The 27,331-nt window shown below is 52.0% G+C and overlaps 2 protein-coding genes across 13 annotated transcripts; one reads left to right on the forward strand and one right to left on the reverse strand.

Annotated features, from left to right (window-relative positions):
* Window positions 1-608: 608 nt before the first annotated feature.
* DNAJC5G (DnaJ heat shock protein family (Hsp40) member C5 gamma) lies at window positions 609-17,543 on the reverse strand. 2 transcript variants are annotated; one of them, XM_070573046.1, is made up of 7 exons: window positions 17,389-17,506; window positions 14,481-14,610; window positions 3,263-3,378; window positions 2,743-2,956; window positions 2,403-2,547; window positions 1,817-1,884; window positions 609-1,618 (listed from the first exon to the last, which is right to left on the reverse strand). In XM_070573046.1, the coding sequence occupies exons 1-6, from the start codon at window positions 17,421-17,423 to the stop codon at window positions 1,835-1,837; spliced, it is 690 nt and encodes a 229-aa protein (XP_070429147.1). In that variant the 5' UTR covers window positions 17,424-17,506; the 3' UTR covers window positions 609-1,618; window positions 1,817-1,834. The 2 variants fall into 2 exon arrangements, with proteins under 2 accessions (XP_070429147.1, XP_070429148.1); XM_070573047.1 differs by lacking the exon at window positions 2,743-2,956 and having other exon boundaries at window positions 17,389-17,543.
* Window positions 4,344-23,720, forward strand: SLC30A3 (solute carrier family 30 member 3). Of its 11 annotated transcripts, none has more exons than XM_070573037.1 (14): window positions 4,344-4,593; window positions 6,159-6,319; window positions 12,145-12,296; window positions 12,849-13,583; window positions 14,255-14,382; window positions 14,938-15,052; window positions 15,488-15,612; window positions 19,133-19,314; window positions 20,073-20,219; window positions 20,316-20,469; window positions 21,049-21,247; window positions 21,496-21,601; window positions 21,866-22,000; window positions 22,894-23,720. In XM_070573037.1, the coding sequence occupies exons 7-14, from the start codon at window positions 15,518-15,520 to the stop codon at window positions 23,040-23,042; spliced, it is 1,167 nt and encodes a 388-aa protein (XP_070429138.1). In that variant the 5' UTR covers window positions 4,344-4,593; window positions 6,159-6,319; window positions 12,145-12,296; window positions 12,849-13,583; window positions 14,255-14,382; window positions 14,938-15,052; window positions 15,488-15,517; the 3' UTR covers window positions 23,043-23,720. The 11 variants fall into 11 exon arrangements, with proteins under 11 accessions (XP_070429138.1, XP_070429139.1, XP_070429140.1 ...); XM_070573038.1 differs by having other exon boundaries at window positions 6,234-6,319; XM_070573039.1 differs by having other exon boundaries at window positions 4,367-4,593; window positions 6,234-6,319; window positions 12,174-12,296.
* The last annotated feature ends 3,611 nt before the right edge of the window (window positions 23,721-27,331 follow it).

The raw sequence follows: 27,331 nt of genomic DNA on the forward strand, positions 1-27,331 counted from the left end.
GGGAGGAAAGATCTTGCCAGCCTTACGGACTGTCAGTGCAAGTTTCTGCCTCCAAGGCTTAGCCAGTGCCCCTGGCCCTCTTCCTCTGTGATTCAGAACAAGGGCACCAGAGACCAGAGAGAGAGCTCTGGTCCAACACTTCTGGTCCATTTTTTTTCTTGCCCAGACCTTTCTTATATCACCCTAGGAAAAGAAGCTCAGGAGGCTAGAGCTGGCAGTTGTGCCAGGATCTAGAATGACCTCATGAGCTTGCCCCTGAGAAAGTGTGGGATTCTGGTCCATGACCACATCACTAGAGCTACTCCAAGGACTTTAAGTTTGTTAGGAAATCAAGAGAAGCCGAGCTGGGCAGAAAGGACCTGAATGCCAGGGACCTATTTTGGGCACTAGGGGAATTGGTCTCCAGAGAAATTTTAGAGCACTGACAAAGCCATAATCACAAGGCTCCGGGAACCTTCTGCCCCAGCTCTGCAGTCGTCCTGGACTCCTACTCTCCAAGGCAGGCTGGCCTCACATGGGAGCATCGCGCCTCTGTCTTTTTCTCCTACAGGACTTTTTCCCCATCCAGGGCACAATTTATCTTTTTTGGGCCCAACATATGCACTGGATTGGACAAAAGTTCTTTTATTTACCGACATTCCTTAGCTCTTCTCCCAGTCAGGAGAGAAAAGTTCGAGGGGTCACTAGGCTCTGACCCTGGGTGGATGGGAAATAAACGGTGTGGAGAGGATGCCAAGTAGGCAGCACCAAGAGGCACGAGTGGGGAAAGGGTCTGTAAAAGTACAGTATTTTCCCTATCACGTTTCATGCCTCTGCTTTAAGAACAAAATATATGGTGATCAGCCTGCCTAAGATGTGGTAAAAAGGATGGGGGCAAGCAACACTGAAGCGTGAACTTCAGTTGACCCGCAGGACTCATGCTAATGGGTGCTGTGCTGGTAGCTGCAGACAGGGGAGAATCTAAAGGTGACATGACCACCCCTAAGCCTCAAATGCATTCAGACTTTTCTTGAGCTGACTCATGGTGGCATGAAATGAGGCTGGCAAGCCAAGTGCATGGGCACCAGAAGAAGGTGAGACGAGCCCCAGAAAGGTATACTGGCTTAGGAATGAGGCTGATGCTAAGAGTGTTTGGTAGACAGAGTTGTAACAAAGGAGGGTTAGCTGGCACATCAGTTCTGGGACAGGATCCACCCTGCTTGGTATCAGGATCTTGGTGGAGATATTCCAAGAGGCTCAGAGACTCTACCAGCTGACATTGGCTCAAATCTCAAGGAAGGCAGAGGAAAAAGAATGCTCTGGAAAAGTCTGTCACCACCACCTGAGACCTTATAAGGGCAGGGATGGGAGGGCTGCTCTCTAACAGATTAAAATGGGGGCTAAAAAACTGGGCTAAAAAAGAAGAGTAGCTGAGTGACCCTGTATCATCAGGGTGAGTGACACCATCAAGGACAGAGATGGCATCCCCATTGGGATGGACACCATCAGTGCTTCTGAAGTTGGGATTCTTACAAGAAGAGGGGCAAATCAGGGTCAATGTCAGAACAGGGCTACTTGCTCCTTTCTTCAACGTGTCCAGTGGGCTGGGCAGCAAAAGGCACCCTCACTGGGTTGGCACCTAGGGGCAGAAGAAGTCGGCATCTTATTAACCAGAAGGAATTGTCACCTGGAATTTAAAGCAAACCCACTATAGGGAAGGATACAGACATCTTCAGTCCATACTATAAGGATATAAACTTTCCACCAACGACTCATCTGAAGCTAGGGTATATTCTTGTCTCCTCCTTTAATTATTGTTGCATTTCGGTTTTCATACCTTACTCTTCTTCATCTTTTAATCATCTTCACTATAAGTATCTTGCCTTCTAGAACTTTGTTTGTTTCCTATAACGGAATTTGAAAAACACAAGTACAAATATTTAGTAACAATTTTTTAGTCTACTGATGAGAAAATAGTTACCTTGTAGTTACACATTAGCATCACTAGGTGGCACTGGTGTGAACTTCAGTCAACCCACAGTTTCAAGTCAAGTCTGAGGGTGGGGATAATCTCAGACACTTTACCCTCCTTTTGAGAAACGCAACAAGGTGCATCCTCTAACTTGTCTTCAACTACTGCCTTTTCTAGGCAGACTCTCTCATCCCATTCCTTACCTTAACTCCCACCCCCTTTTCCTTAACAATCATGAGAGGCCAAGACCACATTCAAGCTGCCAATTTGTGGCAGAAGCCCCTCAGAAACCGAGAGTATCCCTTTCTCTTTCTTTACCTTGCCCCAATACCGACTTGAGACTCCCATATTTAGGGGTTCACAGATTCACCCCCAACCATTTCTCTCACCCCCCACTATTTCTTTCATTCCTAAGCCAGCTCTTACCTCAGTCCCTGTCTACAGTTCTCACCTGACCTTGAAGGTTGACTCCGGACATTCTGCTGGGGTTTTCTCCTAGCAGCGTCCTCAGGTGGTGGCTTGAGTGCTCCACAGCAAAAGCAGCAGCAGCAGCAGCAACAGCAACAAGTGAGCAGAGCACACAGGAGGACAAGTGTCTACAAGACAGGAAAGCAGGGCCTCAGTCCAGCAGATCTGCATATTTCCATTCAAACTCCCCTCCCTCAATCCTCCCAGCACCCAGAACATGAGACAACGGAAGCATCTGTCCTAGGAAGGGAGGGTCAGCAGTCCTAGAAGAGGAGGCTTGCCTCTCCTTCCTTATTCTTAAGGGACTAGGAAGAATTGTGTACCTTGAACCAACAACTATTCATCACAAAATAGTATCTGACGCCTTCTTCGCCAAAGTGATCATATATATATATTCCCAATGAGCCATGCCGGTCGTAGATTTTCCGCTTCTTAGGGTCACTTAGTACGGCGTGGGCTGTGTTGATCTCTTTGAATATTTCTGCTGCTTGAGCATTCCCTGGATTCTTGTCTGGATGATACTTCAAGGCCAGTCTCCTACCCAGGCAATACCCAAAAGGAGGGTGGGGAGAGGATGGGGAATGGCTGGGGAGGGAGGGTTAGGATGAATGACAGGCAAAGGTCTCTAAATTGTGAAGAAGGAATGTGTGGGACATGGTACAAACGATGGAGGCAAGGAGCCCAAGCCTAAACTCCTTCCCATACCACAATGAAGAGGAGGACGGCCCCATCTGGCCCCAAAGTGAAGGCTTGGGGATTTAAAACTAGGTCAGAAAGCAAGGGAGAAAGAAAAATGTTTAAGGGGGGAAATTCCGGGGTTTAATGAGGGGCTGAGGTCTGAACCTGTAGGCCTTTTTGACGTCTTCAGGTGAGGCACCCTTCTTAAGTTCCAGCACTGCATAGAGGGTTGACCCACTTTTGGACAGCCGGCGGGCTGCTTCATCCACATGAGACATGATCTAGGTCAGAGGAGAAGAAATATTACAGGTGAGGCCCGGAGAATTGAACTTCCAGGAACAGGAAGCTCTTTGCCTTCAGGAGCTAGGCAGGGAAATGACTACAAAGGGACAAGTGTAAGACAAAGTGAGTGGATCTGTGACTAGCAGGAGCGTGCAGGTGACCAGAAAAGACGTTCAAATTCAAATTTTAAAGAGGAACATCTTCTCCTCACCTTTCCCAGCATCCTTCAGCTACAGAGACCTCCAGACACCCCACATCCTAGAGAGGTGTAAGCAGGTGGAGGTCCACGCCATGGGAAGAAACTGATTTTGTCCAGAGCTACTAGCACCTTAAGTACTTAGCACAGCCTTGGGCCTGTCCAAGCTCATTGCTGGGTTTGAAAGCCCAGCGTCGCCCCAGCCCTTAACAGGTGGCTCAGGAATCAGGGATCCACAGTTGCCATGGGAGAAAGAAGTCAGACCGCAGCTGAGCTGCCTAAGAGAAGCCAGCGTCCAAAAGCCAGGACAGAGGACAATGCTCACAGCTGGGCCACAGACTGTCTTCTTCCCCCAGCCTCGCCTCTCAAACCATCCCCCGCCCCTGCCCCCTAGAGCCGGGGCAGTGGGGAGAACAGAGGGATGACTCAAGAGATGAAGAAGGAAGCGGGGAGAGGCAGCCGTGGGGCCGACCAGCGAGGGAAAAGGGAGCAGAACCCCAGAGTGGGAGAGAGCTCGGGAGGGTGCGGTCACGGAGAACCAAGGCAACAAGCTCCGAGGGGAGTGCTCGGGTTCCCCAGGTCCTCCTCCGCGTGGACTCCACACACGGCCAGGCGCTTTACCTCGGAAGGGCTGTCTTCAGCCCCGTAGGCCTCATGCAACCTCCATCAGGCCGTGAAACTTCTCACCCGAGTCCAGCCGCCCACTGCGCTTGCGCGCTGCGTCAACACTCTGGTCGCTTTTTGGCGCCGCCGGAAGGTCTGGGAGGTGAGGCTACGAGGCCCTGGGACTTATTTCACTAACGGGAAGCCTCAGCGTAGGGATTGCTGGGGCAAGCGGCCGAGGGCTGCCTACAGTTGGTTTCAGCCCCACCCATCGTTTCCAGCCTACCTTTGGGCGCAGCCTCCAGAGGCATCCGGTCCTCTCCCATGGGAGAGGTCGCCCGTCCCGATCACCGTCATGGCTCATCGACTCAGTAACGGAATGATAATGAGCTTGCGGACTGTGGCTGTATAAGAGGTGTGGTTGTTGCAAGACTTTCTCGAGAGATGTATTATCTTCCCAGTCTTCTTTTTCTGAATTTAAGGGTCTCCGCTTGGTCCTTTCTTTCTCTTCCACCTGGAAACTCCTACATATTCTTTAAGACCTACATCAAATGTTAGTATTCCTGGGAATCCTTCCTTCATTACCCCAGTTGTACCTACCTTGCAGTGTCAAAGCGTTTATCCTATTATATTGTAATTATTAGTTTGCATGTTCTTTTGAAACGATATCTCAGAGTCCAAAGGTCACTATGGTTTTTCAAAAACTTGATTTAAATACTTTTACATCATGAGTATGTATCATAATGTAATTATATAATCCAGATTGGATTGTTTCTAACCATTTGATGGTATAATAGCCTTATAATGAAAATTCTTGTCTATAAATCTTTAAATGTCTCTTTTTTTTCTTAGGGTAGATTCCTGGTAGTGGAATTATTGGGTCAAAGCAAATGTTTTTGAGGCCTTTGATTCATACTCCTAACTTGCTTCCCAGAAAGGTACCAAAAGTACCAATTTACATCCCTAACCAATTTACATCCCACTTGCAGGGCATGAGAGCACCTCTCTCTACCTAGCCTCACTTCCTGTGGTCTCCTACAGGAGGTAGTGTTTGCACCACTTATAATTTGCCATTTCATGATATCAGTTTTCTTTACAGAGGAGCACTCAATGGCTCCTATAACATGTAACTGAAGGAATTTATTATTTCAGTAATCTCTCTCTTTGCCCCTCTTGTGGCTTTTATCCCTTTCTTCCCTTTATTACAGTTACTTGTGCACATTTACCTCCCCTTCCAGGTTTTAGGTGATAAATCAATCCTTCACTCCAAGAGATGTGGGCCATCTGAGCAAACTAAGGAGCCCATATGCAACAGGCAAAATCACCACTGAATTGATTCCTTTACTTTGTAGATCTGTGATCAGTGTAGAGGATAGGGATGAAAATCTTTGGCATTACCCACCCAGTTCATAGATTCTGGGGCAGGTGAGTTCAAAGGTTAGTTACCGAAGTGAAGGAGCTAAAACTGACAATTTTTGGGGTGGTTTGTACTATGCCAAATTTCTCTAACCTCCAAACTTAGATCACCATCATGGGACACCTAGTAGAACTAGTAAAACAACCAGGCCGTTTCTTCACTAGCACTGGGAAGAGAGCAGAAGGCATCAGAAGTCAGTGTACTTACAGTGAATTCTTCACCTCAGTCTACAGGCCCAGCGTGGTCCAGCCCCTGCCTCTCACTCCAACTCTATCAAGTACCACTGTCTTGCTTGCTCTGGTCTCTGCCTCACTGCTTTTCTGTCAGATCTTTGAAGACACGTGTTCCCTCCCATGTCAAGGGCCTTTGGCCACCCTGCTCCCTCTGCCCGGAGGACTCCTCCCCAGGCTATTTGCTGGCTCACTTCTTATCCTTCGAGGATCTCAGCTTCGTGCCTTCTCAGAGGGGCCTTCCAAATTGAGTTCTACTTCTCTCTCCCCACCTCACACCACTCTCACCATGATTTGTGAATATATATTTATTTGCATGTTGATTTGTTTAAGCTCTGCCTTCCCCAGTAGACAGTGAACTCCACGAGGACAGGGACCTTGTATGTTTGTTCCCCATTGTATCCGCAGCATCTAGAACCATGCCTGCCTCACACCGAGTGAATTAAGGATTTGTGGAATGAGCTACAGCAGAGGGAGCCCTCTGCTGATTCCAGGTAGGCCCAGAGGTTGGTACATAGCAAGAATTCCATGGGTCAAAAGCACTTAGCTGAGGAATTCGACAGGGCCACAGGGCCCATCTTGCCTCATATGGTACTAGACAAGAAGAGACACAGGGCTTAAGGGAAAAAAGGCCATAGGGGAGATAATAATGGTGACGCTGAGCTCCTTGTTTCTTCCAGTTCCTAAGACAGTTCCTGGGATATTGTAGGTGTTCTGTAAATGGTGGTTGGTTGAATGAGTGAGCAAACTTTTGTGTGCCTTTTCAGAGGTACTTTTACCTAATCATCTACTTTGGTCCTCACCACAGCTCTGAGAAGTGGTATGGTCACATCCCTGCCCTATTGAAGAAGTGAGCCCAGAGAAAGAGGGCAAATTAGGCTCTGAGAAGAGTTAGTAAACATCTTTCACATCTTGGCAGAGGCTCCAGAATGTTATTACTGCTTATCATTGCCCTCTGACATTCTAATCATAGTTTGTGGCCCTTGAAATAACCATTATCTTTAGGTCTTCTGAACCTCTCCTCTGAATGAAGTGACTGCAGCCAGTAGGCTGCAGAGGTGGGAATAGAGCAGGCAAGGTGGCCTGGCATCCAAAGAGGCTCTCCACTTTGCCTTTACCTAGAAACAGACCCCCTTTAACTCTGTTTTTTATGCACAGGGTCTCTTCTAACAGCCAGCACAGAATAGGAAGCACACACAAGCCAGGAGTCAGGAGCCCTAGATCTTAGTTCTGGCTCCGGCTCTAACAAGCTGTGTGATCTTGAACAAGTCACTTAATCTCTGAGTCTCTTTTTCCTCTTCTGTAAAAACCTGTGTCATTTCACAGGGTTGATATCAAAACTGAATTATATTTGGTTGTAAAAAGAATGGAAAAAATAAAAATAACTTTGCTAAAGAATGATTACAGACTAAAACCTTTTCTGGAGTCATTTGCCCTCCTGCCATACCTTGAGTCAGTGATCTTAGAGTTTACTACCTCACAGAGCCATTTGGTCTCTCTTGGAGAAAACCAAGAAGCATCCCTTATTTGCCCACAAACAACTAAAGTTTTAGTCATATAGCTGGAATACACACATACAGACAGCAGACATTGGCATATTTATACCCAAAATATCACGCGCTCAAACATATGCAGTGGGAGAGAGAGATCATAATTTGTCATACCCAAACACCAGGTTCTAGAATTGTACAGTTTTCAAGCTGGAAGGGACCTCAGAGGCTTAACTCTTATCCAATGCCTTCATTTTGTAACTGAGGAAAATTTGGCTCAGAGAGAAGGATTGACCTACTCAAGGTCAAGCAGTCAAGTCCAAACCTAAGTCTTCCGACTCCAAGTTTAGTGTCTACACCATGACTGCTCCTTATACACACCACCTCCCTTCCCACTTAAAAAATCTAGGTCTAGAGACAGAGCTAGCTGTAGTTCATAGTCACTTCATTTCATGGGTGTCAGGTAATGTCCCTCTTTCCCTCCTCCAATTGAAGGCATAGATACTACATGTGACCAACACCACCTCCGGCCCCATTAGTTTGCTTGTTCTCTTCGGGGCAGACATCTCGGGGTGGCAGGTGGAGGGCTTCCAGCTGGAGAGGCTGCTTCATGACCCTGTCCTCTCTGACCTGCATCCCCAGACTCTGCAGACCTAGGGGCAGGCTAACTGGCACACCTGCCTCCACTGTAAAGTGGAGATAATAGGGTCTACCTCTGAGGATTGTTAAGAGGATTAAATATTTAATTTGAACAGTGCTTTGCACATGGTAAGTGCTATGTCATTATAATCATCATCATCATTCTTTCTCTTATCTTGTCCCAATTTTGGAAAGAGAGAATTTGCTTTTTATTTTGTCCCTGGGACGAAGGGAAAAATCAGGATCCTTCCTCTAATAAGATTTGCAAATTGTCATTGGTATCCTTCCATCCTCTTTCTACATCCTTCTCCCTGCCTCTTAGAATCCCATTTTCTTGTTCCTCTACCCAATGTCCTCATGTTGCCCTCTGGCTATCCAGAATATCCCAGCAGTCCTCTCCAAGCAGTCAGGACTCCAAAATTACCTCTTACTTCTCTCCTTTTAACATTTCTAATAAAAACTATTACCTCCATGAAATGATCACATCATTAAGGGTTAGGTGGAAAACAGTCTGATGAAAACACTGTAATTCAGCTTATAGTGAGAAAGACTATTGATAGCCTCACCGTCTTATTCCTACTACCACGAAAGGAACGATTGGTAGAATATCAGGCAGTGTGTCTAAATAAAGTGACAAATACCAGGCTATGTTTCGGGAAGAGGCTTTGGGCCTTTAATCATTTCTCTCCTTTCTGTTCAACTCCACCAATTTCACATCTTTTCATGTTGCTGGTTCTCCTCCTACATCTCCAGCCAGTTTCCTGTCCTCCTCGCTGGCTCCTCTTCCTTCCTTCACCTCCTGACTGTGGATATTCTATATGGTTTAGTCTTTAAGCTTCTGCTTGTACCCTCTCTCTTCTTGAGAGATCCAAGCTATGCCCATGGCTTTATCTGTCACAGCTATGCTTCTAGAGTCAGCTTAGTGTCATCCACATGCCAGCCTCCTATTGCCTCAAAACTGCACTCTAAAATCTGAACTCATAATCTTGCCCCCAAACTGGTGGCTCCTCTTGGGTTCTCTATTTAGGTTAATGTTATGACTATTTCCAAGATAATGATGATGCTCAAAACCCAAATATCACTGGGCTGTGGACTCATTATTTCCCCCAAATTTAAGCCAAAAAGTCTTTTTTTTTTTTTCAAGATGCCTCTTTCAACTGTCCCTTCTTTTCGGCTCCCACAGCCTTGAAGCCCCCCAGTTAAAGGATTTCCATATCACACTGACTGTTGTCCTAGTCTTCTAACTGTTCTTCCTACTGTCAGTTTTGTCCTGGATACTGCTACCAGATCAATGTGTGCAAAGCAGCGCTTCCATCATTACCTCTCCTTGGCTCATAGCCTACAGGATGCAAAATAACCTTTTAAATCCAGCAATGAACTCTGCAACTTGATACCAACTTATCTCTCCAAACTCAGTTTACTATTGCCCTAAAGTGAACCTTCCATGACAATCAGGGTGGTCTTTTCCCCCTAAATACTCCTGTTTTTTCTCACCTCTATCCCATTGCTCTCACACAATTTCCCTTCATGAATTGTCCTTTTCATGAATCAATTCACTTACTCAACAGATATCTATTGAGCACTGCTCTATGCCTAGTACCTTGGATACAATGATAATCGGTCGAACTCTTTTTCTGCTCTAATAGATTATAGCCTACTATGGAACACAGACATTCATTAATATCTTCAACAAATATTTATTGGGTGCTGTCATGTGCCAGACACTGTTCTAGGTGCTGGGGATACAGCAGCATACAAAACAGACAAAAATGTCTGCCATCATGGAGCTTACATTCTGGTGGGAGGAAATAGACAGTAAACAAAAAAAGTAAAATGTATAGTATGTTAGGTGGTAATAATGGCTATAGAGAAACATAAATCAGGGGCTGGAGATAGAGAATTTTTGAGGGAAGATTGCATTTTTTAACAGGATAAGTAGAGAGGGCCTGCGAAGTTGCTATTTTGATCAAAACCTGAAGCAGGTCCTTAGGTCAGTCATGAAGCCATCTGGCAGAGTGTCTTACAGGTAGAGAGATAAGGAAATGCAAAGGTCCTGGGCTGGGAGTGTGCCTGGTGTATTGTAGGACCCGCACGAAGGCCAGAGTGGCTGAGGAGTGAGGTGGGAGTAGTATGACATGAGATCAGAGGGGACTAGACTGTGTAGGGCTTTGCCAGCCATTGGAGGGCCTTTGGCTGACAGTGAGATGGGGAGTGCTGAAATCTGGCCTATGTTGCCTAGCCACTGGATTGAGAATAGACTGCAGGGAAATAAGGGTAGGAAAAGGAAGACAACCTAGGAGGCTACTATAGTAATCAAGAAGACAGATGATGGTGGTTTGGACAAGGGCGACAGCAGGATTTGCTGACAGATTGGATGTGGGGTGGAAATAGCGGAGTCCAGGATGACTCTAAGGTTTCTGGCCTGAGCAAATGGAAGGATGGAGTTATATGTTCTGATGTGGGAGAACTGCTGAAAGAGAAGTTTTGGGATGGGGGTGATGGAGGGGAGCTCAGTTTAGACTAAGGAAGCTTGAGATGCCTATTAGACGTTACAGAGGAGAGATCAAGGTGATGTTTCATATGTGAGTTTGGAGCTCAAGTGAGAGATCTTGGACTCATCATCATATAAATACCATTTATTTTTTAAGTTTTTTTAAATAGAAAATTTCAAACACATTTAAAAATAGAATAGTACAAGATCGCCCATGTCCCCATTATCCAGCTTCAACAACCACTGCTTTCTGCTGCTTCTAGATAGTATTTAAAGCCTTGAGACTGGATGTCTCCATGAGAGTGAGTGCTGGAAGGTAAGAGAGGAGGATGACCAAGCCCGTGGCTGCTCCAGCATTAAAAGGTTGAGAAAATGAGGAGGAGCCAGCAAAGGAGACTGAAAATAAGCAGTCAGTGAAGTAGGAGGAAAACTTATGGTATCTTGGAAGCCAAGTGAGGAAACAAGTAATTCCCAAATAATTTAATTACCATATGATAAGTACTGATGCGGGATCGGTGAGCCGAGGAGTCGAAAGAAAGATTTCTTAGACTCTCAAGATCTGGCAGTAGTGCTCTTTTATTTAGAGAATAGTGTGGAATAGCATGGGGACAGGACCCATGGGCAGTAAGAGCTTCTGCTGCCGCCGCTTCTGCTGCCCCCACTGGCATGGGGACAGGGCCCATGGATAGGCAGAGCAGCTGCTGCTGCCCCTGCTGGCATGGGGACAGGACCCATGGGCAGGCAGAGCTGGTGCGTGGGGACAGGACCCACGGGCGGTCAGAGCTCCTACTGCTGCCCCCGCTGGCATGGGGACAGGACCCATGGGCAGGCAGAGCTGGTGTGTGGGGACAAGACCCACGGGCAGTCAGAGCTCCTGCTGCTGCCCCCGCTGGCATGGGGACAGGACCCATGGGCAGGCAGAGCTCCTGCTGCTGCCCCCGCTGGCATGGGGACAGGTCCCATGGGCAGGCAGAGCTGGTGTGTGGGGACAGGACCCACAGGCAGTCAGAGCTCTTGCTGCTGCCCCCGCTGGCATGGGGACAGGTCCCATGGGCAGGCAGAGCTGGTGTGTGGGGACAGGACCCACAGGCAGTCAGAGCTCTTGCTGCTGCCCCCGCTGGCATGGGGACAGGTCCCATGAGCAGGCAGAGCTCCTGCTGCTGCCCCCGCTGGCATGGGGACAGGTCCCATGGGCAGGCAGAGCTGGTGTGTGGGGACAGGACCCACAGGCAGTCAGAGCTCTTGCTGCTGCCCTGAGTTGAGGGTTAGGGCTAATTTTATAAGGCATGGGTACGTGACTTATTTTTACTGGAAAAAAAAGAAAAGATGATGTAAAAAGTCATTAAATGATTTCAGTGCAGATGGGGCCTGGTTATTGTGCGGTCATATAACTTTAGATACGAATCTGGCCATATAGATCGGCATGCAGGTGAGGATGCCCCGGGCTTCTCTCCCTGGGGCAGTCCTAATTCATACCATAAAAAAAGTCCACTGGGTCGTATAGTTTGGCACGTAGGCCAGGTCACCTTGGGCTTCTCTAGCTGGGGCAGCCTTAATCCACATCAAGTACTAAGGAAGAAAAAGAAGCGTAAAGTTTGGGGGTCAGGGAGGTAGACATTTAAGCTACAGCCTTCCCTCATCCTCTCCATCTCCAACTAAAATCCTACTTCCTCCATGCCGCTTCCATTCTGACAAACAGCTCCTCCTTTGTGGGATGGCTTTATCTAGGACTATGTGTGAGCTACTAGGGGGCGCTGGGGACTCGGTGATGAGAAAGAGCATTCCTGTCTTCAGGGAGCATGTACTCTCCTGAGGAGACAAAGAAGGAAACCACTTCCTTGTTACAATGTGGTAAGTGCTAAAATCGCATAAACACAATGGGCCTCGAGAGCACCAGGGAGGGGCACGTAACCCAGCCAGAGGGCAGTCAGGAGAGGCTCCCTGCAGGTAATACCTGAGCAGAGAGGGGAGTAGAAGTTGGGCCCCCTGGGGCACAGACCCTTTAGCCTGGTTTGGACCTTTCAAATGTTAATCCTTGCCCAATGCTTGGATTCCAAGTCTTGATCTCAGGATCTCTAGCCTGGCCTAAATCCTGACCTCAGCACAAGGGTTTGTTCTCCTCTTCCAATATGAACTGGTCCAGCCTAGGTCCCCCTGAAACTCCCTCCTGACCTGCTTTGCCACCCTCTGCTCTGTAAATCAGTAACAAAAGACTGCAGAACAGAAATCTCTTGCAATCAAGTTAAAGCGGGGGGGGGGGGGGGGGGGGGGCCGGGGGGGGGGAAGGGGGGGGTCAGGAAGTTAGTGTTCAGCAAATGTTGAATGAATAGTTCTTACAAGACTACAATTCCCTACAGGCACCAGTCCTAAGCTGTCCTTCTGACACCTGCATAATCTTCCTAGGTCGGATCCACCTGCAGAATGCCTTCCTCAGGCCTGGAATTCAGGAGGACCCTTTGCAAAGATTTTCGTAAGGCCGCTTGATGGCTCTTTGAGAAACACGTGCAAGCAGTCTTTTTCACTCCCAGGCTTTTCTTGCATACAAATCCAAGCAAAGGCAACTGTTGGTATTCTCCCAGCCGGTGCCCTCGGTTTCCGGAGGCGGCACGTTCCAAGGGCCGACATACCCAGGGAGCCGCGGCGGAGGGCAGCCCTGTAATCCGTCTGCTCTGACGCCCCTTTCCTGTCCCCACCTGCTGGCTCCCCGCCCTGTGGCGGGCGGGCACGTGCCAGCGTCTGCGCCCCCTCCCGGGCACCCGGGGCTGCTGTCCGCGCGCTGTGGGCTGCTCTGGAAGGGAATCCCAGAGGAAGCCATTGTTGTTATCGTGTCCCCTGTTGTCATCGGTTGAGGTGTGCCTGGAACCCCCTTCCCCGCATGGGACCCCGCAGTTTCTTTCCATTCTCGAGCTCGCCCGCCCTGGACGCTTGGGGCGAGGCTACCGCATCCGAACCCTGGAATGCGCGGTGGCCCCTCTGCGTCCCAGCTCCAAGGATCTCAGAATTGGGGAAGCCCCAGCTCTGGTGCGGAGCTTCGAAAACCGACGGCGCCAGGCGAGACGTGCCTGGGGCCCTGGCATAGCGGGCGAGGACATGAGCTCCATCCCAGCTCTGACGCGGACCACAAGATGACCTTGCCTGGTAGCTTCCCCTTTCGCCACCTCAGTTTGCTCCCCTATGACCTGAGAGGGAACTGAGGCCCCATGCCTATAGGGGAGGTTGGAGAGAGAAAGCCACCTCCACCGCACTCCCTTGCCCCGCCTGGGCTTTGGGCTGGGCCGTCGGCGAGGAGTGGCAGGCAGGGCGCCAAGGAAAGGCTGGCGCGGGCCTGGGGCGCGGCGTGGGTGGAGGCGCGGCGCCCAGGGCGCGCGCAGACCCTTTCGCGCTTCCGTTGCGCACCGTTCCCCGGCGCAGTACGGTCTCTTCGCACTCGCCGCCCGCAAACCTTGGCACCAGCCGCACTCTCCCCCGCCGGAACAGCCAGCCCGCCGCCCAGCTTGCCTAATCCGTTCAAGGCTTACCTCCTCCGCGAAGCTCTCCCGGGTTAACCCCATCACTTCCAACCACTCTATCTGGCACGTGCTCCGGGTTTTGTATTTTTTTTTTTTCTTTTGGAAACGCACTCACGGTCTCATTGTTTGGCATTATAATGTTGGGGCCGATAGTCTATCCCTGGAACCTTAAATTCAGGACGCCCAGTGTGTTCTGAAGGGTGCGGTTGATGGGTTTCTTACCTGGGCTCACTAACCACTCCTACCCTCCGCGCCTCCTCATCCATGCTCACTCTTTCCTTTCCTCCTGACTACTTTCAGAGTGTCGCAGCTTGGAGTGCACCATCCGATCCCCACCCAGCTTTCATTCTACAGTGGCGGCAGGCGTGAGGGGCAGAGAGCATTGAGCATTTGAAGCTTCGACTCCAGGCTCGCCCACCGACTTTGCTGTAAGTCACTCCTTCCCCTGGACTTTAGTTAAAATGAAGTAATGCCCGGGAAGGTGCTACAGGTTCGGGGGTAAGGAATCACCTGCTGACAAGCTTACCCCAGGCTCCCTCCAAGAGCACTGGCTTGTGCCCCCGGAGAGGTGGCGCCGCTCCTCTCTCCTCTGGCTGCCCCAGCCTCTGAGCGACAAGACTTCGGCTCGCACTCTCTTCAGTCGCCAGTGCGGCTCCCTGAACCGAGAAAGGAAAGAGGATGGGGTTCCAGGCCCAGCCCTTTAGTCACCGGCTGCATGACCCTAGACACTTCTTCCTCTGGGACTCAGTTTACTCATCAGAAAAATAGGGATAATAATGGATTGAAGGAGAGCAGGAAGCTTTTTGTCACCCAATGTTTCTGTATAAAAATAAATGGTAATGAGCATACAGTGCTTGGCAGCAGATCTCGCTCACTAATTCCGACCCCACATCCTCCTCAGAGAGATTTCTGGACGGAGTCCCTCGAGTTCTCCCTGATGTCTCACGGCTCACCCCACTTTTTTTCTGGTTCTCTTGAGATAGGTAATGGATTCACACCTGTTCCTGCCTCTGCGTGGAGGCCTGGGCCCACGAGGTGACGAGTGGCGGGGCGACGCACCCGCGCGGGCGTGCAAGGCGCGGTATTCCTTGGGCGAAGGTGGGTGGCGAGGTCCCCAGGCCTGAGGAGCTTGACTGGGAGCCGGTAGGCGGGGCTTGGGCGGAGGCGGGGCTAGTTCGCCGAGGGGAGGGGCTATGGAGATGAGGTGTTCTCCAGAACCCGGCGGGGCGCAGGGGGCTCCCGCCGCCCCGACCTGGCTCTGGCACAGGGAAATGGGGCTTTGGCTCTGGGGTGGGGCTCGGGGGCGGGGCCTCGGCGTGGAGGAGAGGCAGGGGAGCCTGGAGGCGGGGCTTGGGGAGCTCGCCCCACGCGGGGCGGGGCTCCAGCGGCCGCGGGATCTGCAGTTCGGACTCCCCGCGCCACAGTCGCCGCAGTTCCCTCCACTCTGGTGGCCCCGCGGCCCTGCGGGGAGTCCGGGGGTCGGCTGGCCTCTCGGACTTGGCGCGGGGCTGGCCCCGCCTTTCCCTCCCTCAGTGGGTCCTAGACAGTCAGGACCGCAGGGACATGGAACCCTCTCCCGCCACGGGGGGCTCGGAGACCACTCGCCTGGTGAGCCCCCGGGACCGCGGCGGCGCCGGTGGCGGCCTGCGTTTGAAGAGGTAGGACAGACCTGGGCCGGCCCTCAGCCCGGGGGTGCCACCCTTCTGCCATCGGTCTATTTCGTTGTCTCCCTCGGCGCGGCCCCGGCGGGCCGCCCCAGCGCACCGAGGCTCCCTCGGCTTTGCGGCGCCGTGCTCCGTCCCCTCCGGCCGCACAGAGCCCCCTTCCCTCGGCCCTCCCAGCCAGCCCGGACCCTCGCCGCTCAACAGCCCGCTACACCTGCTCCCGGCCACCTTCTTCCTCCCGGTCCCGCGAAACGGCTCCCCGGCCCGCCCCCCAAGCCTCCGGACCCCTCCGCCGCCCCCGCCGCGTCCGACTTCCCTGCGAGCGACTAACCCTCCGTCGAGCCGGAGTTCGCGCCAGGTGTCCAGATGTCCGCATTGCTCCGGGGCCCTGGTGGCGGGAGCACCTCGCCGCCCAGGCTTCGGAGCCCCATTTGCAGGCCCCTGGCCCTGCCCTCCGCGCACCCGAGCTCGGGGCGCCCCCTCCAGCCGTGGCCAGCTGTGGTCGCCCGGGCCAGCAATGGGCCCGGGCTCCGCGGTGGGTCTTCCGGGCCCCTGGGGGGCGGGCGGCCGCGGGGAAGCGAGGGGGCGGCAAGGAAGGAGCAGGTGCGGTCTGGGCGGCAGGGGGTATTCCCGGCTCCGCACAGACGGGGCCGGGGGCGGCGAGGTGTGAAATGAGGCGCGCCGAGCGGCCGGGACAGCGGGCCGGGGGCGGCCGGAGAACCGCCTCCGCGTCCCGCCGGCCTCCCGCGCCCGGCGCCCGCCGGCTCTGCCCGCCTGGTCCCGCGGAGCGGCCGCGCCAGGCCCTTCCCGGCCACCTCCGCTGGCCATTTTGTCTGTCGGCTCACCGTCCGTTTGTCTCGAGAATTTGGCAGGGTCTCAGGCTTTTTCTCTTCCCTCATCTTTCCCAATCTTTCTGTTCCCCCTCCCAGCCCCTCTCCCTTTGTCTCTGACGTGGTGCCTCTGTGTGTTTCTCGCTCTTTCTCTGGGTGGGGGCTGTAAACCTGAGTGGGTGGGGGAGTGGATTAGCAGAAGAGAGAGAAGACTTCCCGTCTGATTCCTTCCTGCAGGGGACTACAGACTGTGGGGGCTCCAGCCGTGGTCCTGGCATCTCTTCACATATCCTTTTGACTCTGCTTGAGGCCTGTCTCCCCTCCCTACATCTCCCTTCACCCTGGCTTAACATTATTTGTTTTTGTTTGTTGGGGGTTTCAGAGGGCCAGGGAGAGACAACTGCCTTTCCTTCCTTCTAAACAGCATGTAGCCCCCCCCACAAACACACCCACTCACACACCAACAGTGAGGCTTCTTTAGTACCCAATTCATGCAGAACAAAAGGGAGCAGCCTGTTGATGGGTGGGTACCTTGATGACTGGCTGCGCTGTGCCTTACAGGGCCAGGGAGGCATCTTGCCCACTGCCCCAAAGCCACCCAGCCTCTGTTTGCTCTTCAGACCTGTCTCTCTGACACCCAGCTCATCTCTATTCTCATATGACCATTAGTCACCAAATCTTGCAGTATTTTCTGAAAGAGGCTCTTCTCTACCTACCTACCCCGCCTCAAAAATTTTGTGCAGGGAGCCTCTGGCCTGCTCTATTCTGAACCCTTCCATCTCTCCTCTCTTCCTCCCAGACTAGTACATCGGCAAGGTCATCTCGGGGCTCAGGAAAGATGTGTTCAATCAATCAGTGTATCTCCCTTTATGTTCCTCTGAGCCGATAGCTTTCCTCCTCAGCCCTTCCCCTGACTCCTCACACACTCCAAGCTCTATACCTTGTCATTGTCATTCTCTTCTCCACCTCTCTCATCTTCAGCCTCTCTCCTGTGACGTTCTCCTCACCTCCATTATAGTTGTTCACTCCCTCCCCTGTGCTCCAAAGTCCTTTGTTCATAACCCTCCTGGCCCCAGCTTCTCCTTGCATAGTAAGTCGTTTGTGACACGTCTGTCTCTCCCACTAGACTGGTCTTCAGTGTGTATACACTGCCTGGCACACCTCACTGAAGAATGAGGATGGGTTTCGAAGCCACCCTCATCTCCCCATCTCCTCTGGAAACACACCTAGAGTCATACACACCCAGATTCTAAGTCTTGGAAGGAAATTCCAAGAAATTAATCTACCTACCAATACTTAAATTTTCCCTGCAGGCACCAAATGTCCCCCTACCTCCCTCACGCTCCAATTCACCCACTTGGCAGAGCTTTCTTCAGCCAGAAGGCCCCAGCACCCCTCCCCACAGATTTACTGCTATGACCATCTTGCTATCTGGAGCCTGCATTTTATTCATGGGTATTCTGACACACCTCCATGAGTATTTCTAGGACTGTATTTTTCTATCTAGGTCCTTTATTCTATGGAAGGTTCTCTCCTTGCTGGGGTTCAGGTTAGGTAGTTCGTTGGACGTAAAACTCAGTTAGCCTGAGCTCAGCCTTTGGCACCCATCAGTGAGGCCCTCAGCCCCATTCATTTGTCAACAGAGGCTTATGGCACTGTGCAGTTAAGGTGACAGGGTGCGTATGGTTGGAGGTTCACCTAACATGTGGCAGACTCCAAATCCAGTGCTCCTACCACTACCATCCCTGGAAATAACAGTCTGCACTCTGTCCTCCCCATGACTAACCCCAGCTTTGGAATCTGGCCATTAGTTCTCTGGGCCAGGAGCCTCAGACTTTTTGGGTTTCAACATTACACTCCTCTCTTAAAGGGCCACAGTTCAGCTGCATGTCTAGAGAGGGAAAGTAAAAGATCTGGGAGTGGAGGCACTGGAGGCACTGGGAGGTGCACCTGGGAGGGAGGCACTAAGGCCAGGATCAGTACTGAGTCCTGCCCACACTTTGACACCACCCTCCCTGTGTATTGCCTCTGCTTTGTGTGTTCACCTCCCCTTTATCAAAGCCCTCCCATCCTTCAAGGCTCTTCTTATGGTGCCTCCCTCCTTCAGTTGTTTCCCTGATTTCATCAGAATTAATCTGTCCCTCTATCCTTGGAACTCTGATAGCACTTTAACCACTCTAATGGTGATAGCTACCTGCTGCTACATATCTTAGTATTTAGGTACACATTTGTCTGGTTCACCAAAAGCTTCCAGAGATCAGAAAGATGTCCTGCTCATTTTGAATTCCTCATGGTGCTTATCATAAGGAACTGATTTTGTTGGAGTCTAGTCTCAGCTCTACCACTAACTAGCTGTGTGTCCTTCATAAGTCATCTCCATCTCTGAGCCTCATACTTGTAATGTCTTTAATAAAGTGTTAGACCATCTCTAAGGTGCTTTCCAGGTGTGGAAATCTATGGCTCTTTGTGTGAAAGGCAAGGAGGCTGGGATCTGAGCTCTTCTTTTAGCCCCTATCTCTCATGTGGTCCTCTGTCTGCAAGACTTCTGGGTTTGACCAGACCTTGGGAAGGAGCGAGAGATGGATCACATCTGATGAAGCCAGTCTTGGGGACCCAGGACCTGGGAGTGAGGAGCAGGTCAGCCCGGGGGCCAGGCCCCAGGTTGAACCCTGTGCCCACCTCAGTCTCTTCACAGAGCCCTCAGAGCCCCTCTCCGAGCAGCCCAAACCTTTGGAGATGCCCTTCCACCACTGCCACAGGGACCCTCTGCCTCAGCCGGGTCTCACCCCTGAGAGGCTTCAGGCGCAGAGGCAGCTATGTGCTGCCTGTGCTGTGTGCTGTGTCTTCATGGCTGGGGAGGTGGTCGGTAAGTTGAAGCCCCTCCAACCCCATCCCTTTGACAACTGCCTAAGCAACTCTCCATCCAGAGTCTGAGGGACATTCCTGGGTGGAGAGGCAGAGAAGATAGAGATGGCTGGGATGGGGGAGTTGGGTGCTCAGGACTCCGGAATTGGACGAGGGTGAGGGACTGCACCAAGGGGACTTGAGGGCCAGGGCTGGCTTCTCAGTGTTAACCGGTCTCTTTAAGTCCTATTTTCTTGTTATTAAAATATGTCATTGTAGAAAAACTAGGAAATGTGGATAAGTGAAAAGAAGAAAATACAAGCATACCTTGGAGATATTGCAGGTTTGATTCCAGACCACTGCAATAAAGCGAGTCACATGAATTTTTTGGTTTCCCAGGGCATATAAAAGTTGTGTTTACATTATACTGTAGTCTATTAAGTGTGCGATAGCATTCTGTCTAAAAAAACAATGTTCATACCTTAACTAAAAGATACTTTATTGCTAAAACATGCTAAACATCATCTGAGCCTTCAGCGAATTATAATATTTTTACTGGTGGAGAGTCTTGCCCTCTGCGTAATATCTGCAATCCACAATAAATTGAAGCATGATAACATGAGGTGTGCTTGTAGAAACTACCTGTAATCCCATTACCAGAGAAGAATCACAATTCACATTTTGGTATATGTCCCCCCAATCTCTTTTCCATGCCTAGACACACACACTGCATGATATTTTCTAAATGGAACCGGACTGTACATCATTTTACCCTTGCAGGTGGGTATTTGGCGCACAGCCTGGCCATTATGACTGATGCAGCCCACCTGCTCGCAGACGTGGGCAGCATGATGGGCAGCCTCTTCTCCCTTTGGCTCTCTACCCGTCCAGCCACCCGCACCATGACCTTTGGCTGGCACCGCTCAGGTAAGGCCCCTGCATGGCCTGGTGACCCTTCAATCTTGTCAGAGGTTACCTCTCAGCGTCCCGGGCAGGTCTCTGATAGCTTGTCTCCCCCTGCAGAGACTCTGGGGGCTTTGGCCTCTGTGGTCTCCCTCTGGATGGTCACTGGCATCCTCCTGTACCTGGCCTTCATTCGCCTGCTGCACAGCGACTACCACATCGAGGGGGGTGCCATGCTGCTGACCGCCAGCATCGCAGTCTGTGCCAATCTGCTGTACGTTCCAGTATGGAGCAGGCACCATGTGGGGCTCAGGGCAAGGGGTCTTCCTCCAGGATGGGAGAGCTGGCTTTCCCCTCCCTGACAGACATGCAACACGTGACACGGTTCTCAACTCTCTGCCCTGGGGATGCCTGAGAAGGGGACTGGGATAGAGACCTAAAATTCAGAGTCAACAGACATTTGTTAAAGGCCTACTGTGTACCAGCCCCTCTGCGAGGGGCTTTCAACAGTATTGACTCATTTAAAGTTCACAACCACCATGAGGTAGGTAGTACCACCCCTCATACACAGTTAATAAAATAGATCCCCAGAGGTGACCAGGCGACTTGCCCAGGCCACATAGCTATTTCTGTGGCAGGGCCAGGATCTGAATCCACGTCTCCAGCACCAAGTCCAGTATTCTTTCCCCAGGTTGCACTATTTGTCTCTCTTAGACAAGGTTGTCTTCTTCCTGGGCCTGAGAAAATAGGTGCAGAAGGGGGTCCTGGGGAGGTGAGAGGAGGAGGCGTGGAAACAGGGCTGAGGAGGCTGGGAGCAGGCCGCCTGGGCTGAGCTGTTCTGCTTCCCCCTCAGAATGGCCTTTGTGCTGCACCAGGCTGGGCCCCCCCACAGCCACGGGTCTAGGGGGGCAGAGTATGCACCGCTGGAGGAGGGGCCTGGGGAGCCCCTGCCCATGGGGAACACCAGCGTCCGGGCGGCCTTTGTGCATGTGCTCGGGGACCTCCTGCAGAGCCTTGGGGTGCTGGCTGCCTCTGTCCTCATCTACTTCAAGGTACCGTCTGTGCAGGCCTGCGCCAGCCTTCCTCCCCCATCCACACCCAGCCCCTCCTTCCCAGGACCCACAGCCTCCCTTCCCCAACTCCAGCTCCCTGCTCCCCTGGAGTCCTGGCCTGGGGTCATGGTCCCTTTCTCCTCAGTAGGATTCTTAGGGGCTTCTCCTGTCCTGTTTGTCCAGGATGCCACTAGATCTTCCTCTGAAAGTTCTCTGTTTACTGGGCTTAGGGAACTCTTTCTCCACAGCCTCAGTACAAGGCAGCTGACCCCGTCAGCACCTTCCTCTTCTCCATCTGTGCCCTTGGATCCACGGCTCCTACCCTCCGAGATGTTCTTCGTGTTCTCATGGAAGGTAAATCAGACGCCCCCACTCCCCACCCCTGGGGTCCTCTCTGCCCTCATTTTAGCATTGGGTGCCTCTCTTTTTCTCTGAAGAGAGTGTGGGGAGAAGGCCTGGGTCATGGGGACCATTGCTGGAAGGAGGATTTAGGCACAGGGTAAATTGCGGGGGTCAACAGGGTGACTAGGTACAGGATGGAGGAGGTGGAGTCTGGTGGGGAGCTGCCCTCGAGCGGGAGTGGCCTTGACAGTAAGGCATGGTGGGTGTTGCTTGCAGGTACCCCCCGAAGTTTGGGGTTTGAGCCTGTGCGGGATACACTGTTGTCAGTGCCAGGAGTCCGGGCAACTCATGAGCTGCACCTATGGTCCCTTACGCTCACTTACCATGTTGCTTCTGCACACCTGGCTATTGGTGAGTCCACACTGGCCCCAGCTGGTTACATCCTAGAAATATTTCTCCCTTCCCCTCCCCCTCCAAACATAGGCAGATAGCCTGAATTAATGGAATTCTTTCAGTCTCTCTACCTTTCTCCATCTCTCTCTCTGTCTCCGTCTCTGTTTCACACACACATGCATGTTGGAGACAAGGAGCCCTGGACAGGGTGTTCTAGGGGAGGTTTCACCCTCCCTGAAGTAGTGCAGGGAATCAGCCAGCCTTAAAAGATCACTAGTGCCTGCAGGATAGGTACACTTGGTGGGGTGTCTCATAGCTACTAAAAATGGGGATTATGAAGACTGTATGGCAATTAGGAAAAATGTTTACAGTATAATGCTAAGAGAAAAAAGCTGAATATAAAATTATATCTACATTATGATTCAGCTATTAAAAATATATATGGTGACTCACAAGCTGACAAAGGATTTTTGAGTTTCTTCCAGATGCAAGAAGCAATCAGAGACATGCAATTTGGATGCCAAAAATATTATACTTGTGGGATTTTTGATGGTAACTAACTCTAGAGGGACAATGGGACAGAACATTTAACATCTGGATTGTCCTGGAAAATTGGGTGGTATGGCTACTGAAACACACTGCTGCATATTGATACTAAAAGAGCAGGAGAGAATAGAAAAATAAGGACAGTTTGGTGTGTTAGCAGGGTTGATTAGGGGTGAGTCTTTTCAATCTTTTCTTTGATGTTTTCACGTTGTTCGTACAATACAGGAGGAATATAAAGCTCCCCATTCAATCCTGGCTTTAATTCCATACCAGCCCCTGGGTCCCCCTTCACCCTCCCTTATCTCGGCCCCTGCCTGGTTCCGGACTCCCCTGGGAAGCTGCTGCCTCTTATCACTCTCCCGCAGACTCCACGGCTGACCCTGAAGCTGTCCTGGCTGAAGCCACATCCCAGCTCCACTCCCGGTTTGGATTCTCTAGCTGTACCCTGCAGGTGGAGCAGTACCAGCCTGAGATGGCCCAGTGCCTGCGCTGCCGGGAGCCCCCCCAAGCCTGAGCCACGGCCCCGCCCTCACCCCACTGCCAGGCCCAGGTTCAGCCCCGGACTCTCAGCACCTGCCTCCCTGCTCATGGAGAAGGGACAGAGCTGGGCCCGTACCCCTTCCTCTCTTCCTCCTTCCACCTGTCAACTGCCCCGCCCCCAGCCCCAGTGGGCAAGACCAAAGTATGTGTTGGGGGGTGGGGTGGGAGTCAGGCTGAATGGGGGAATCAGTGCACTGGGGGTGTAGAAGTCCCATGGTCCCTGCTCCCCACCATCTGAGGAGCCAAGAGTGTCCTTTCCATACAGTTCATTTGTCTGTGTGGCAAGCTGGCTGACTGGCTGGGGGCATCTGCCTGTCTGTGTGCTGTTGTTGTGCCTATGCCTGGGGGAGGTCAGCAGGGGCCCCCCTCCCCATCTGGTCCTCGCTCTGTCTATGCAGGAGCCCCAAAGTGTGCACTTTGTCCGTGTGTTCTAGCCCTGTGGTTTTGTCTTTGTGTGCGTGTGTTTCCTGGTGCTGTGGCCTGTGTGTCTCTGTGCCTGTCTGGCTGTGCTATGGTCTCTTGAGTCTGCACCATCCGTGTGTCTGTTTGGGGGTCTGTCTGTCCATCCCTCTTTTGGTGCTGTCCCCTCGGCTATCCCAGAGAGAGGGAGGACTCCGCCACAGCTCCACCAATAAACTTGTGTCTAACTGCATCTTTCAGCCCCTGTGCTGACTCCTCAGGAGGGGGAAATAGAATTGGTCATCTGGGAACTGATGGAATCCCACAGGAGTGAACTTCCACAGCCCTCCTACCCCTTCTCAGCCTCTCCACCTTCTTCACCCTCAAATATCCATTTTGATGGAGGCTAAAACCCGCCAGGCCCTTTACTACCTTCCCCAGTCGCAGCATGCTTGAGCCTGGGGCTTTGGCTAGGGAGAGCCCCCGTGTGCCCTGGGCCTGGCTGCAGAAGAAAATTGGAAGGCAAGAAGCCAAGGGATCCTGGGGAGTCACTCCTAAAGGCTCCCGCAGGCCACGCTGGCCTCAGGCTGGTTGGAGGGAAGCTGCGTCCCTTTGGGGGAGAGTGGTTGGACCATGGTGCTGATGTGGGCCCTGTTCTCAAGTGGTGTAAGGTGCCGGGAGGGCCCTCAGTCCCAGTGCCCCGGCCCTGAGTCCAGGTTTGGGCGGCAGACACCGAAGACCTCTCTTACAATTATTCCCCCTTTGCCTCAAGAATCATGTTTTGACAGATTTGATCTTACAAACCAGGCTCATTAAGGGATTGTTGATTTTCTCTTTTTAAAAAAATCAAACTTTGTGCTTTGATTTTAGACTTTGTGCTTTGGATCAGCGGGAATTCACGGACCTTCCCTGCCTAGGTTGAAAGAATTTTAGCCTGAAGCAAAGACTGAGCACTTTCATTAGCCCATACATATTTCTGCAAGGCCATCCCTCCCATAATGGAACTATCTCTACTACAAAATTATCTTTTTTTATTATAAAAGCATATTATAAATATATGCTTGTTTTAAGAGTCCAACAAAAGAAAAACATATAAAGTAGAAAACGTTACTCCTCCAATCTTACTCTCAGAGATAACTGCTATTCACAGTCTGGAGTCTCTCTGCCCATATTTTTATATATGTACAAACACTTCTATATAATAACATAAATGGGATCATTTATAGGCGAGAGCCTGTAACCTGCTGTTATGACTCAACCATACACCCTGGCTGCATCCTTCTGTGTCAATACACATAGATTTCATTACTCTTTCTAAGGTGAGGCTTTTGGACTAGTTGAAAATAGGCCTCTGCACTCTGATCTCCAGCTGGGGGCCCAGCCACGGCTGGATGAGTCGCTGCTGGCCTGATGGCCTGAGTCGGGCGCCAGAGGCTGGGCTGAGGTGAGGCGCTGGCAATTCATCAGACTTGGGGGCCGACGTGGAGGCTGCCCCAGCTGCTTTCCATGCTTTGCTGGTTCCTGATACTTTCTCATTTTACGTCTCATTGATTACAGGCCCCAAGTGATGGGATGGGGGTTGGGAAGAGTGAGGAAATGGAGTATGGGGGAAATGAGGACTAGATTTTCACCCTGTAAATAGCCTTAAGCGGCAGCCCCACCCTATATTCACAATGCTGAGTCCCTTTGCAGGGGAGGGAACAGAATGTTCAGGGCAGAAAGAGGCCTCGCAAAGCCTGCCTTCCATCTCTACCCCACACCCCTGGAAAATGAGGAAGAGGAAGCAAGGCTCAGAGAGGGAAAAGGATTTCCCCAAGGTTACCCAGCAAGTGACCGGCAGGAGCAGAGCCAGGGCTCTCAACCCCACTCAGGCCCCTCTGAAGCTCTTGCCCAGTTTGAGTTTCTCAACAAATCTTTTCTCAGCTCCATCCCAGCAACCTGCTGCTCCTGGCACTCTGATCCTGGGGCTCCGGACTCAGGCTCCTTGGTTCTGCCTCGGCCTTCTATTAACACTCTGTTAGCCTCCCTGTGCCCCAGCTTTCCTCACTGTAAAAAGAATTACGGGACATCGTGGGTGTGAATGTGCCTGGTGTATAGAGGGCCTGAAAGAAAGGGTTAGCTTTTGGGTGGAGCCCAGGATGCAGGGGAGAGATTTCAGGGGACAGCAGGGACAGGAGCCAACATTGATTGAGCTTACACTTGGAGCAAGGCACTTTGAGGTAGATAGTATTATCTGCATTTTACAGATGGAGAAACTGAGGCTTACCTGGCCAAGGTCACGCAGCTAACAACTGTCAGAATTGAGGCTTGAACTCAGTTCTGACTGCTCTAAGTCCCCAGCCCTTCTTCATACCACTCTGCCTCTCCACCCACTTCCAGGCATGGCTCTGTCAGGTACAGGGAAGGACGGAGGATCAGAAGCATTCTCCCTCATTCATACAGCACTCCCGGGGGAGTCCAGGAAATCCTAATCTGCAAGAGCTGCCTGTACCACCCCTCTTATCTCTCCAACCCACCTCCTCCACTTGCTCATCCAGAGGCCCTTTCCCCTTGGAGCCCTTCCCTGATGATAAAATCTGTGGTGGAGGGACAGATGAAGAGAATGGGAGGAGGACGAAGGGGAGGCCAGAGGAAGAGCAGAGAGAGGAAAGGGCCCATCCATCAGCCCAGCCCTGGCAGCTCTTTACACAGCTAATTAACCAGGGGAGGAGAGGGGGGAGGGCTGCCATGAGGCAGAGAGGGATCAGAGAAAAGGGAGAGCCAGAGGAGGGTGAGGTGGACAGGAGGGAGGGAGACAGGTGTGTCACACAGAGTGTAGCTGTAGGAGTGTTTAAGAGAGAGACAGACAAGGAGCCCGACAGAAAAGCCAGAATGGGAGGGTGTGGATTCGAGAGGCCTCGTGCTGCAGAGACTGGGCCTGGGGAACATCTGGGTAGATGGGCAGGCCCTGCCCTCCTCACTGTGCTGCTCACCTGGGGGCTGCCAGGCCAGCTGGCCTGGGACAGGTTGCTCCTTCCTGTCTGAGGGCCGAGGGCTGAGGTCCCGGCAGCTCTGGGGTCAGGAGGAAGAGCAGGGTGATAAAATTGTGTCCACCTCCTTCCAGTGCCCCTGCTGCCCCTGCAGGGACTTGAGTGCAGGCCAATCTAAAGGAGGAGCTAGGGACCCATCTTGGCTGCCTTGAGCCAGACCCCGTCAGAGGGAGAGGAGCGCCCCCATGAGGCCCATGCTGCGAAGGCTCTGGAGGAAATCTCAGGACCTGAGTCAGGATAGGAAAACCCCTGCCTATCTTCCTGACAGACTTTCCCACCTCTGTGGAGAACTGCATTTAGGACATTTCCTTTAGAGTTGAAGGATTCTTCATCTCCAACTCTGGGAGTTCCCAGGGCCTTCCTGTCCCTGCTATGAGCTCCAGGGCCATCTCATCAGCACTTGGTCAGTACGTTCCAAGGGGTGCCATTCCCAGAGCCCTGTGGGGCAGAGCCTGGGGTGGCAGATGCAGCCGTGATCACAAGTGATCCCACAGACAAAGTGGGCCCTGTTTCCAGGACTGGTAAGAGAAAGCATGTGCGGAGAATGGGGACGAAGGAGGGGCCCAGGACTGTGAGAGCCTGTGCCTCTCCCTCAGCCCCACCCCTTACCCTCTCTCTGCCCTAACCCCCCTCACTGCTCTCTGGCTACAGCATCCCAAAGCCCCAGGGAGCAGCCCCCACTGGGCCTGGGCGAAGCTCACTCAGAAGACAGGTCTCCCTCGTCAGAGCTGACCCTCTGCCCTGGGCACCCGTCTAGAGGCCATGGTGGCCCCCCTTGGGAAGGGCACATCTCATAGCTGCTCTTGAGCTATTCCCTACCTCTCCTCCTGCATGA

The sequence above is a fragment of the Equus przewalskii genome, chromosome 14, assembly GCF_037783145.1.
Source record: "Equus przewalskii isolate Varuska chromosome 14, EquPr2, whole genome shotgun sequence".
In the NCBI taxonomy this organism is placed as follows: domain Eukaryota; kingdom Metazoa; phylum Chordata; class Mammalia; order Perissodactyla; family Equidae; genus Equus; species Equus przewalskii.